General features: G+C 36.5%; 1 protein-coding gene across 9 annotated transcripts in view; it reads right to left on the bottom strand.

Moving 5' to 3' along the window:
• The window catches only part of PDE1C (phosphodiesterase 1C), a 556804-nt gene that overhangs the window by 39430 nt on the left and 503172 nt on the right, over positions 1–14202 (bottom strand). For 8 of the 9 annotated variants that reach the window (XM_049714457.1, XM_049714458.1, XM_004269926.4 and 5 more), the window contains one exon: positions 10619–10696. The exons of the other annotated variant lie outside the window; for it this stretch is intronic. In XM_049714457.1, coding sequence (XP_049570414.1) covers positions 10619–10696 — 78 coding nt within the window. The remainder of the gene's footprint in view (positions 1–10618; positions 10697–14202) is intronic. 9 annotated transcript variants of the gene reach the window in all.

The raw sequence follows: 14202 nt of genomic DNA, 5'->3' as shown, positions 1-14202 counted from the left end.
AATTTTACTGCATATAATACCAACGCTATACCCCTGCTAAGATGGGTGGATTGTTGGATGGATGAATGGATGGATGATGGATGGAATAAATAGATGATAGATAAATTTGTAGGAATATAACTTCCTGAAACCTTGCCTATGCCATCATTTCCTAAAATTTGCCCATTGGATCCAAATATAAAGAATAAGTACTGTACAAAGGGTAGTAGTTCTTAGGTTCAACCTTTGTGATTTTTCTTCATCTTTTCTTTTGATCCTTGGAATCTGTGCTATCACTGAGAATAATGATCCTCTTAACTTTTATTCTTTAACTTTGCTGGCTCCTCTCTTCCTTTATGTAGCATGGCTTTTCTTTCCAAACTTAACATATGTGAATGTTTCCGTTCTTCTGTCCTACATTGTCCAAAGGTATTTTACTGCCATTCTTCTCTGTATTGAGAAACTAGTACTTTTTTTTTTTTTTTTTTTTGCGGTACTTGGGCCTCTCACTGTTGTGGCCTCTTCCGTTGTGGAGCACAGGCTCCGGACGCGCAGGCTCAGCAGCCATGGCTCACGGGCCCAGCCGCTCCGCAACATGTGGGATCTTCCCAGACTGGGGCACGAACCCGTGTCCCCTGCATTGGCAGGTGGACTCTCAACCACTGCGCCACCAGGGAAGCCCTGAATCTGCTATTTTTGAAGCTAACAAGAAACCAGAGATTAAGGAAGTCCTTCTGAGAAAGTTAAGTGAGGCTGGGATTTTAGGTCTGAAACATTCTTACTGTTCTTCGTGTTCTTCTCTATTTTATTAGTTCAGGAAAAACAATGAAAGATTCAAAATGAATGAAATAAAAAAACAAACATTTATTCTCATGTTTTCACTGCAGCTCCAGGGTATAGAATAAAAATGGCATATATTGTAGAGGGCTAATACTTATGAAATACAGATATCATCACGTGGAGATCAGGCTGTCCTTTGGTGGAAAAGGCTAAGAATAAACACAAAGAAGAAGCTTCAATACTTGCTTGACATTGCATTTTTAACAGCTCTCCTAGCTTGTGGGCGACTGAAAAAAAATGGCTTTAACAATGGAGACATCTCTAGCTCCTGGTTTTGGCACATATTTCAAAGGCGTCTGTTATTTTAAAGAATTTTTTTATAGTGTTAATAGAGTTTCTTCTGACAAGTGTATCGTTACTTGTGTTTCTCCAATCACTTGCAAAGAATCTGACAAAATACAATTTTTCTAGGAGGAGAACAGATTAATATTTATTTTATGAATACTAAAAAGTTAATTTTAATCCTGAACATCAGTATTAAGAAAAAAAAGACAAATCACATTTCCCCAGTAGTTCAAAAATTGTAATCCTCTCTGTCAAACCAGGTTCCTTTAAAAATACAATGGGGGGCTTCCCTGGTGGCGCAGTGGATGAGAGTCCGCCTGCCGATGCAGGGGACACGGGTTCTTTCCCCGGTCCGGGAGGATCCCACATGCCACGGAGCGGCTGGGCCCGTGAGCCATGGCCGCTGAGCCTGCGCGTCCGGAGCCTGTGCTCCACAACGGAAGAGGCCGCAACAGTGAGAGGCCCGTGTACCGCAAAAAAAAAAAAAAAAAAAATACAATGGTACATTAAGAGTGTAACGAAATGTCTAGAAGATAGAGTGAAACAATGAAAGCTTATACACCAATAATTGCAAGGGAAAAGTTGTTTAAAAATATTAATTTCGTCATTAACAAAGAGTACACAATATAGTTTTATGTGACATTTCTACTATGTAGTTATTTGGAAAGAGACTGGAATCTAAACAGCTATGTGAAAAGCATGAATTGACTTTAGAAGTTTTCTTTAGTAGAACACAATTTAATTATTTTAAACCCCCCAATCTTACATTGTATTATATATATGTATATATACATACACACACAATACATATATATATATATATACACAATATACATACATACATATATATGTATATACACACACACAATTTCAGTTGCTGTTTGATACTACAAATGTGAATTTCAATAACACAAAACCTACAGGAAGATAATAATTGTTGCATGTCACCTTGTTCCTTTATAATCCACCATGAGGCTACGTATTATATACCCTCCTTAAAAAGCACAAGGATATTCACTGAACCTAAAACTATACTAAAAACACATTGGTTTGAAATGGATGATCGTAACCAAAAGAGCTAACTGTTCTGATTCACTGTGACTCATCAATGCTAGAACCATGTGGATGTCAATGGCTTCTGTACCTCCATGCTCTCAAGTGTATCATCCGCAGCAAAAAGGAACAAAGAGATTTTCTGAGTTCACCCCATTTGACCACTTCCAACCCATGTATAATGGATTGGCTAATAGTTTTCCCCAAAATCCATCCAAAAAAATTATATTGGGTTTCAGTATTGCTGCACTCACAACAACCCTTGTTGGGTCAACCTACAGTACGGCTTCAAAAATCAATTAGAAAATGGCACTGAAGTATATAAATCAAAAAATTTAAGCAACAAAACCTTTTAGAATCTAATTAGGGGATCTTATCTAGATGCATAAGAATAACAGGCATCTAAAAACAATATTGCAATTCTCTCATACATTTATCAACTTTTTGTTGTTTTCCTTTGACAGGGACATTGCAGTGGAGGGTTAAGACACTTGGGTTATCATACTACTTGAGAAAATAAGGCATAAAATATTTTTAAAAGCAAATATTTCATGCCTCTTTCTTGCTAAACCACAGCATGTACTCACTGTTGATGCTCCATGTGTTGATACATATAAATATGTTAAGTAAATGGGTCACAAGAGTTTTCATGGACAAATGGCTAAGGGAAATGGGATATTAATCAGAACATGTGTTATGATGACATCTTAACTGGGACCCAGGGCACTCCAGATGTTTGGTCCCTGTACACTCATGAAAAATAACCCATAAGGATCCTAGATTCTCATGTGGAAGGCAATTCCTTCATTAAAGAAATAGACCTACTTTTGTCAATACATAGAAGGCTACAGTGAGATATCTTTCCAGAACTAAGAAATAATGTTATCCTCTGAGAAGGAAGCGAGTAAAAAATCCAAAGGACGGGATTAACTATTTGTAGAAACTACCTCAAGACAGTAGTGTTGACATCAGTGGCATAATCAATGGTGAAGTGTGTTGCAAATCAATCATTGCTAAAAACAGTTAAGCCCTACAGTCTTACAGGTTTAATTTTTAAAGTAAACTAGAAAGGACTCAAGGTTATTGTTACAGTGTAGCACCATCTTGGGTATGAGAGAAAAGGGCAGGGTACCAGCTAGTATCCCCAGAACTGTTCATCTTTGGCCTATTTTACCCACCAGAGTTCATGATCTGGCATAATTTTGGGAGGTATGCAAAGCTTATGATAATATGTTAGGAAAAGAAAATAAGAGAGAAAAAGTTTGAGGACTGTTGCCTTAAAAACAAAGAAGTTTCATCAAGATCAAGGTCCAGACATGCCATCAAGGATGACTGAAAATGAACAAGAATGAGCATCTACCCCAAGATATCAACATATCTGATACTGAATGTGAGATCCAAAAGGAGACTAGACATAAAAGGGGTGCCATGGAGGGCCGCCTCTTGCACTGTCTGTATCTAGTGTACACAAGATGGTCCCTATTCACTCTTCTTGGCAGATCCATCCCAATGGTAGAGACAGACATTTCAGGATATTCTACCTTGAAGTCACAATTCATCAACTAACTTCCCCTACATTATCAGCTTAGCAGGCAACTTTCTGATGTGATTTGACTTCCCCAGTAGGTTTTCCTTTGGGAGAAAGAAACCGCTGACTGGCCAGTAGATGTGAGCATTCCAGTGTACATGAAGGATATATTTCACAGTAAACTAGCAATCAAAACCACACATTGGTCACAAGTATTCATTTTAGTGTCAACAAGTCTTCTACAGCATAATCCACCCTTCATTTACTGTCAATGTGGAATTCCTTCATCTGACGATGTCAAAAATAAGAAGTCCATATACATGTGGATCTATTTCTAGACCCTCTATTCCACTCCACTGACCCATTTGTCTATCTCAATGCCAATACTATACTGCCTTGATTATTATAGCTTTATAAGTCTTGAAATCAGGCCTACCTGTTTAGTCCTCCAATTTTTTCCTTCTTTTCCCAAGTTGCTTTGTCTATTCTGAGTGATTTGCATTTCCATATACATTTTAAAACCAGCATGTCAGTTTCTACCCAAAAAGCCTGCTAGGATTTTAATTGGGATTGCATGGAATCTATAGATCAATTTAGAAAGAACTTAAATTTCAACTATCTCTGGAAAATTCCCAAATATTTGGAAACTAAGAATATATTTCTAAATAATCCTTAGATCAATGTAGAAATTAAAATAAAATTAGAAAATATTTTGAAATGAATGTGAATAAAAATGCAACAAATCAGTTTGTTGCATGTTACTAAAATAGTATTTAGAGGGAAATATACAGCATTAAAGGCCTATATTAGAAAAGGAAAAATATCTCAAATCAATGACATTAACTTCCACTTTAAGAAACTAGAAAAATAAGGCAAACCAAACCCAAAAGCAAGCAGAAGAGAGGAAATAATACAGATCAGATCAGAATCAATGAAATAGAAACAGAAAAACAATGGAAAATATTAATGACAATGATTAATAAAATTTATTAACCTCTAGCCAGACTGGTCAGGAAAAAAAGAGAGAATAGACAAATCACCAATATAAAAAACGATAAAGACAACATCACTATAAATTCTATAGCTATTAAAAAGAAAATAAAACAATGTGAACATCCTATGACAATGTAATTCCATTGTGACCTGTGAACATTCTTTGTATGACTTGAATCATTTTACATTTATTGGGACTTGCTTTACGTCCCAAAATGTAATCTATATTTATAAATGTCCTATGTGCACTTGAAAAGAATATGTATTCTCATACTGTGGGTGTTCTGGGAAGGCCAATTAAGTCAAGTTCGTTGATAATGTCATTCAAGTCTTCTTTTCCTCACTGATTTTATATATACTTAGCCCGTCGATGATTGAGAGAGGGATGTTAATGCTTCCAAATAGAATTGTGTATTAAAATTTTTTTACACTTCATTTCATGCATTTTGGTACATAAATGTAAAGGATTATTATATCCTCTTGATAAATAGACTTTATCATGAAATGAACCTCCTTTCTCCGGTGATAGTGTTTGCTATGAAATCTACTTTATCAGGTATTAATATAATCATGCAAGCTTTCTTTTGATTACTGTTAGCTTGGCACACCAATTTCCATCCTTTTATTTTTGGGTTTTTGTGTCTTTTAATATAAAGGCAGAATATACTTGGGTCTTACAATCTGAAAATTTCTGCCTTTTATTTAGGCTGTTTAGGCTATTTACATTTAATGTGATAACTGATATGCTTAGTGTTAAGTCTATATTCTTGCTATTTGTTTCCTATTTGCCTCATCTATTCTTTGTTCTCTTCTTATTCTTTTTCTACCTTTTTTGGATTAATTATTCTTATGATTCCATTTTATCTCTTTTGGCTTATTAGCTATATGTCATTATCTTGTTATTTTAGTAATTGCTTTAGAGTTTACAGTATATGCTCTTAATTTATCTCAATCTATTGGGTTGGCCAAAAACCTGAATGAACTTTTTGGCCAATCCAATACCTTCAATTGATATTATATCACTTCATGTATGATAGTAGAACTTTACAATAGCATATTTACATTTCTCCCCTTCTCACTTTTATGCTATTGCTGTCATACATTTTAGTTTTATATATGCTATAAACTCAGTAATATATTATTATTCTGTTCAAATAGTCAATTATTTAAATAGTCAAGATATTTAAATGATAAGAAAAAATATTGTATATTTATCCATCTAGCTACCATTTTTAGTGCTCCTCATTTCTTTGTGTGGATCCATATTTCCATCTGGCATATCCATCCTTCTGCTGTTCTTTAACATTTTTTGTAGTGTAGGTCTACCAGTAATGAATTCTTTCAGTTTTTAATATCTGAAAGATATTGCTGCTGGGTATAAAATTCTTGGTTGAATTTTTCCCCTTAGCACTTTAAAGATGTTGCTCCACTGTTTTCTCACTTGCATTGTTTCTGATGAGATATCTACTGTTATCCTTATCTTTGTTCATCTCTCCATATGTATCTTTTTTTTATTTCTCTAGCTGTTTTTTAAATTTTTCTCTTTATTACTGGTTTGGAGTAATTTGATTATAATATGCTTTTGGTGTAATTTTCTTTATATTCCTTGTGCTTGTGTTTTATTGAGCTTCTTAAGTCTATGGAATTATAGTTTTCATCATTTGGCAAAATATTAGCCATCATTTCATCAAATATTCTTTCCTCCTTTCCCTCTTCTTTACTTTAGGGACTCCAATTACACATACATTAGGCTGTCTGAAGGTGTCTTACAACTCATTTACAATTTCTATTCTTGTTTTCTGTGCTTCATTTCAGATAGTTTCTATTGCTAATTCTCACTACCCTTTTCTTCCAAAATGTCTAATCATATCCAGTGTGTTTATCATTAATCCCATACAATATTATTTAGTTAACACCATCCAGTATATTTTTCATTTCAGACACTGTAGTTTTCATCTCTAGACATTTGATCTTTTTTATATCTTTCATGTCTCTACTTAAACATATGGGCTACAGTTGTAAGAATTGTAAGAACTACTTTAATGCTCTTGCCTGCTAATTCTAACATCTGTTTCAGTTCTGGGTTGATTTCAATTGGTTGTTATTTTCCTCTTATTATTGGTAGTGTTTTCTTCCTTCTTTGCATGTCCAGTAAATTTTGATTGGATGTTAGATATTGTGAATTTTAGCTTGCTGGGAGTGTGTATACACACACACACACACACACACACACACACACACACACATACACGCATGCTTTATCTTGGGATGCAGTTACTTGGAAACACTTTGATCCTCTTCTATCTTGATTTTAAGATTTGTTAGGTGAGCCTAAAGCAACATTTAGCCTACAACTAATTATTCCCCTGCTAAGGCAAGACAATTATGAGCATTCTACCCAATTCCCTTTAAATTCCAATTCCCTTTAAATTATGAGGTATTCTAGTCTGGCTAGTAGGAATAGGCACTTTTATTGCTCTGTGTGAAGTGTGAACATCAGGACCGTTCTTTCTAAACCTCTTGAATGGTTCTTTCCTGGTCTCAGGTGGTTTCCTCATTGAGAGTCAATTAGTACTCTGATGAATACTCTTCAGATTTCTAGAGTTCTATCTCTCTTCAGTTCTATCCTCTCTTGTGTTTTATCCCATTAATTATAGCTGCCTTGGTATCCTTGGATCCTTAGTCAACTCCTCAACACAAGGAATCCATCAGGTCTGCCTGGAAACCCTCTCAATGCAGTAAGCTGAGGCAATCGTCAGGCTTACTTCATTTGTTTCTTGTCTCTTAGAGAGCACTGTCTTCATTTCTTGATGCCTAATATTTCTTGATGTCTTCATTTCTTAAAAAACCATTCTTCCACATATGTTGTCTTTTTTTAAAAACTGTTTCAGGTGGAAGGGTAAACCTAATTCTTGGTAGCGCTCTTTGCAGAAGCAGATGTCCATGGATTGTATTTTGTCCACTCCACTCTTCACAACTGACTTACATTTCATGAACTGACATCTTTAACATTCCAATTCCCAGAACATTCAATAAAGGAAAAATTCCTGCTGAACTCCCTCCCTGGGACTTGGTAAATAACCTTGCAGGGCCTAATTATAGAGAATCATTTGAGAGACACAAACAGTGGCTATCTCTTATATCTCTGTTAATGTAGTCACATAAAGTTAAGGGCAAATTCATATTTCTGGGCAACTATAAAAATTATAGCTATGCTGTTTCAAACATGACTAAAAACACACTGAAAATAATTCATTCATGTGGCAACCCACAAGTCTCCCAATGACAGTGTAAAAACAGCCTCTGAGAGAATCTTGGCTCAGAAACCTAGATCTTTTTATGTTAGTACATTTCTCCCTAAGAAACAAGGTATTTTCAAAGAGCATTCATTCTTTGAAGTCAGTTAGAAAATTAGTGCTGCAGGGTACTAAACAGTACTTTAGTAGCCTGACAGAGATAATGTACAACTGCAATGTGTTCATTTTGCCAGGATGTAATTTACCCTTTCAGCACATGTTCCTTCCTTCTGTGTGTGCCTCAGCTCATTGGAGTTTGGGAATAGCCAACTGTAGTCTAGTTTCCATTGAGTTTCTTTCTGAATGCATAGAATATTAAACTTCAAACCATAGTGGGTTTGATCACACTGGGCACCAAATTGTGCTTGGATACTCCCTTTCAAAAATTAGAGCTGGTTCCCAGGGGTTGGATTAAGGGTAGGAGCATTAAAAGTAGTTAAATTGACTCCCTCTGGTCATCAGATGTAATAAGATCTGTTAAAAAGAAATGTTCAAAAAGTATCTGTTTGTTACTAGATAGTTCCTAAAAATCAATATATCTACTGATATGCATATCATTTAAAATTTGTTCTAAAGTAGAGAGTTTTAATGCAATGGAGAAGGGGTATATGAAGCTGATCAAATTCTTTTCCACTTCATGCCACTAAGAAATAACTTTAGTCCTGATAGGATTTTGGGCTAAGATAACACAAGTAACTAAAGCCCAATGATCTAAGTCCTGATGACACCAAAGCAATGATAATGACTGATGTCATGTTAGCCCATCAATGAAATTAAAATACAAAGTTTTTTATGCCCAGACTTACAAGTATATGGACACACCAGACTCAGTTTGAATCAGTGGAAGGTTGGAGTTATGGAGGGAAAAAGGATAGACATCAGAAAATGTCCCTTCTTTATTTACTGCATCCTGTTCACTGCCCTATGGGATCAAGAATCCTATTCATTAAATAATCAAGCTTTATGCTTATTTGTACAATAGAACAAAATATCTATTTCATCACTTCACCCCACCAAAAAAAAACCAGTTTAATTATTTAAAATACTGGTGATAATTCAGTTAAAAAAGACACAGGTAAAATAAAAGGGCGTAATGAAGGTGATAATAAAATTTAACCTACAATGCTCACATGAATACATTACAACAGTTATTTATAGCACAATACAAACATACAACAAGATTCAAGACCCCATGTTAAAGATCTGGGAATTGGTTTATTCTGGGCTTTTATGCTGTAGGAATTCAGACGGGTCAGTCACTGGATATAGGATGGGTCAGGTGTCCAGGTGCTGGGTTTATAACTAACAGCATTCTCCTCTACTGTACATATTCTGGCTTGTGTTACCTTAACTTGGGTCTAATGATGTCTGGGACTTGAACAAACCTTACCCATAACAGAGTCTGGCTAAGAGACTGTCATCCTGAATTCTATTTTATCTCCATGTAATTCATGTCTTAGTCACAATTATTCAAGGAGGGTATGTATTAAGCAAGTGGTTTCCATTTGCATAAACAATTTGGTAAAAAAGTTGGACATGTGTGTTCCCCAGATATTATGTGATAAGACACCTGGGGTGAGTTATTTGAATGATCTTCAAAGAAAGAACTGATTTCATGCATATGGGTAAAGAGAGCATATCACAATGGCTTAGAGATGAAAACTAAAGGCAATTCTCTCTTTTTAACAGATGTATGAGTTGTATTCAAATTTCTTCTTACTCCTCAACCTGATTACCCTGCATTTGTTCTTCTCTGACTAACCAAACTACTCAAAGAATAGCTTAGCATCTAATACAATGTCTGCAGGGAGGTATGGTTCAAAGAGTCTGAGACCCTAACAAAAACCACTTCCTAAAACTTTCATTTTTAGTTTAATATCACTTATATGTATGGGGGGATAACTAGGAATAAGCCCATGTTATAATTGAAACGGGAGGATTATATAAAAGGTGAGAGTAGTTTTCTCAATCTGATGGTCCAAAGTTTGGAGGGCAATATAATTTGAACTTTCAGAGTTTATAAAGAATGGAATGCTATTTATGCAAAGTAAAAGCAGTGCTCATGAAGCCCATCACAATGTAGGTTCATTCTAACTGGTCTGGGATTGTCATCCAAAGCTTGCCTTTAAGATGTACTCTTGCTGACCAAACTGTATTCTACAGCTATGCACATTCTCCAGTATGTGGGCCTCCCAACATACTGATAACACTGAACAGATTTCTGTTTCTGTTCTTCCCCAAAATAATAACTCATTAAAGGTATAAAAAATTGAAAACTGAAAACATGGAACATTTCCCATTTATGCTGCATAATTCACAGAAACTTATATTCCATTCCATTATAATCAGCAAGCCCAGAATCACCTTTTCATAAAGTTTAAAATGAAAAATGGCAAGTGGGAAAAGAAAGAGTATAGAACTCATTTGTGATGGAGAAAGTATGGTGGAAGGGAAAAGATACAACAATAATTTATAAATTATTGAAAAAGGGATAATAGTACTCTTTAAATGCAGTGAATGTTTTTTTTCAGGGTATAAGACTATATTAACAATTCCATACAATTGCAACTTTATGTGTAAATCTAACAAGCTTGCATTAAATTGCACAATTTATGGAAAAATATAATGGGAATTATGCTCTTACCATCTGTTTTCTTTGAATCATTTCTGACATTGGATTGATCCTTCTTGTCTGTCTTATTTTTATCATCTTTCAAGTCACCTGAAAGTAATAAACATGACAAACAGTACATGTATAAAGCTAACGGGGAAGTTATAAATATCTTTAAACCTGTCAAGGTAAAAAAAGAAAAAAACCACATAATTTTAGTCGTGAGGGGTTACATGTCTGAGTGTAAATATCAGGAAACTGGATTAGGTCCTGGAAATTGGATTATGATCTGGAAATTAAGACTGAAAGTTCATGTTAAACAGGATTGTACTTAAGTCAATGGCGTTATTTTCCAAGGAAGGCAGTTCAGCTTTACTATTAGGCTGTGGAGTGAGGAAAAACCTGCGTTACTGTAAGTTATATCAATTAATAGCTACTATTTAACTTCTATGTGCTTTTCCTTATCTGCAAAATGGTGATAATAATACCTACTTTATAGGCATAATATAAGGATAAATGCATTTAAGGTACTGAATGTGCTATCTGGCACGTCACTCAATGACAGCTGTTATTCTAAAACTGAGCTGTAAATGGTACTTTAATTAATGAGCTTGTTGAAATGTAATATGTAAAAGTTAAAAAACACTATGTACACCAGTGTAGAGTGAACATGTGTCAAAAATTTATTTAATTCATTTATGAAGGAACCAGGAAGACAGTAAGGATGGTTCCAAGAGCATTTAAGGAAATGGATAGGGGCTTCCCTGGCGGCGCAGTGGTTGAGAGTCCACCTGCCGATGCAGGGGATGCGGGTTCGTGCCCCGGTCCGGGAAGATCCCACGTGCCGCGGAGTGGCTGGGCGCATGAGCCATGGCCGCTGAGCCTGCACTTCCGGAGCCTGTGCTCCGCAACGGGAGAGGCCACAACAGTGAGAGGCCCACGTACCGCAAAAAAAAAAAAAAAGGAAATGGATATTTCTAAGTATTTTAGAAATATATTAAAATAAGATTGCTAGGTTAGAGACGAAACTGGTTATGTCCTACAGGGCAATAAAACTATAACTATTGGGGTTATCTCCTCTAGTAGTCAAAAATCTACACGTTAGTACATAACCTCACAGTACCTAGGCTTGAGCAAATAGTAAATGACAAAGTTAAACATAGTCATGTTCTTCTAAAACAAGGGGTCAGCAAATTATTGTCCGTGGGCCAATCTGGCTTGTTATCATTTTTGGAAATAAAGTTTTACTGGAACATAGCCACACCCATTCATTTATATAATGTCTGTAGTTGCTTTCCTGCTGCAATGGTAGAGTTGAATAGTTGCAGCAGAGACATGCAAAGCCAGGAATATTTATTATCTGGGCCTACACAGAAAAAGTTTGCTGACCCCTGCCTAAGACAGTTAAATAATCCTTGGGCAGGTCTTTTTTGACAATATGCCAGTGTGACATTGAAAGGACATGGTATTTCTTCTCTCAGATTGCTTCTCAAGTTTCGGATATTTTTCTTACAAATCTTACTGATGGCGGCTTTCTTTTTAGCCTGCATAAAACCAAGAATAGATTACTACTAAATGACTGGCATTAATAAAGCAAAAAGACCCTAATAATTATTGCAGCCAGGAAGCGGGGAGCAGGGCCCAAGGCGGGAAGGGTACATTTATCTTTTCTACTTTCTTTGTGCCAGGCAGCGTGCTAAATGCTTTACATGCATCATTTCATTAAATTCTCATAGCAACCGCATTATGAAGGTACTATTATTGAAAGTAGACAAATTCGTCAAAGATTCATTCACTAAGTGATCAATTTGCTGAATCACCAAATGATTGAGGATGTTTTCCAAGTTTGAGTTTTTCCTTGACTTCACTGCGGACACTCTGTCACACGCTGGTCGGGCCAGCTGTGTTGAGTGCAGTGGACTGCTCTCCTGAATGTGTTTCACACACCCTCAGGCTGCATCTCTGCCCCAAACTTTGCAAGAGTGTCTGATGCTATAGCAAAACTGCTCCTGTTGGCTACTTTAGATCTGGTTTAAGCCATTGATCTGACAAATGACCAACTGATCTTTCTACAAAGTGATTTTGCTTAAATATTAAATAGTCTTAAGCAAAAACCCACAGAATCATCTCTATCTTATGGCTCTGGAACCTAAAGCACAGATAAAGTAATTTACCATAACATACACAGATAGGTCTGATTCTAGAGGCCAAGCTCTCAAGTACTGTATTTTGCAACTTCCCTATGAAGCTTAAGTTGTAGATTTCAGACTTTCATTTACTGTTGCCATTTTTAAATGCCTTTGGCCTATAGATTTATATAGAAATGGTTACCCAAGGATAATTCAAGACCATTTTAGGTTACATTCTACAAAATAAGTAGTTTTAATGGAATTTGACAAACTTTAAGCTTGAGGGAAGGGGAGTCGACTCTGGCCACAGTGCCAGCAGGAGGAGTGTGAGTGAAGCACATGGTTATTGCACATTACCACCACCAATGGCCAAAATAGATGGATTCCTTTGGAAACCCCATGGAACAGTTCAAGCACTGGCTCTTCCCTATTTTAAGGATGCCAGAAATGAACTCAAGGATGATCCTGAGTCTTGTAGTCAAACTAATTCCCTACAGAAAAATGGTCTTTCTTTCCTCAATGAGACGTCACACCTCTAATGCACAATACTTTAAGGTCTCAGGGTTGCCCTGGACTGGAGCTTTACCCACAGCTGCAGCAGGGCCAGGGTGTCTTCCAGAGGTCAGGAAGAGGCGTCTGATGTGCTGGATGCTAGCCAGCAGCCTGTGTTAGCTTGCCTTCTCCTCAGTCAGGGTTGGGGAGGCTAAAGGGGAAAGTACCTTGATGGAGACCAAAGCTTAGGGGTTCCCATGACTGCTGATAGGGGACCAAATGTCTAGAACCACAATTAGCCAATATCCTTCAGCTCCATCCTGGAAGTTATCTTGAGCGACCACAAAGAAGGGTGCCGGGAAAGTGACACATGTTTGTTTGATGATGTTCCTTGAACAGAATCCATTAGGTAATTTCCCATGGGTTGAATATGGACTAACGGCTGATGTGAACTGTTATTCAATAAACAGGGGGAAACAAAAGAGCCTTTCTGTGCAGTTATAAATCATTTTAATTAGGCTGCTGCAACCAAGCCCCGAACCACCATTAGCCTTTATTATTATTGCTCAAAATTGATTTCTTTTCCCACCTCTCATTTAATGCTTAATTTTTAAGGGAAATGGTAGACTACTGCTTACTTTGGGAAATGAACGCAGTTGTGAGTCAATCCAGTCTAGCTGGAGGCTCAGGCTCCTGTTTGCTTTCAGGCACTCCCCTAACCATCTTCAAAATAAATTATTGCCACCTCTGCCCTCTCTGGGTATTTGTTTATACCTGTCTCGTAGAATGTATAACCTCCTTTGTGACCAGCATGTTTGTATTCATTGGTTTCTCTCCCTGACCAGACCAGGGGTTGGCAAACTATGGCCCATGAGCCAAACGTGGCCCCAATGCCTGGTCATATAGGTCCCACAACCTGAAAACAGTTTTTAATATTATTAAATGGTTGAAAAAAGAGAAGGATATTTAATGACATGTGAAAATTTTAATTTTCAT

This window comes from Orcinus orca, chromosome 9 (assembly GCF_937001465.1).
Source record: "Orcinus orca chromosome 9, mOrcOrc1.1, whole genome shotgun sequence".
NCBI classification, from domain to species: Eukaryota; Metazoa; Chordata; class Mammalia; order Artiodactyla; family Delphinidae; genus Orcinus; species Orcinus orca.
The sequence above is the reverse complement of the archived record's forward strand: the minus strand, read 5'-3'. Positions and strand labels throughout refer to the sequence as shown.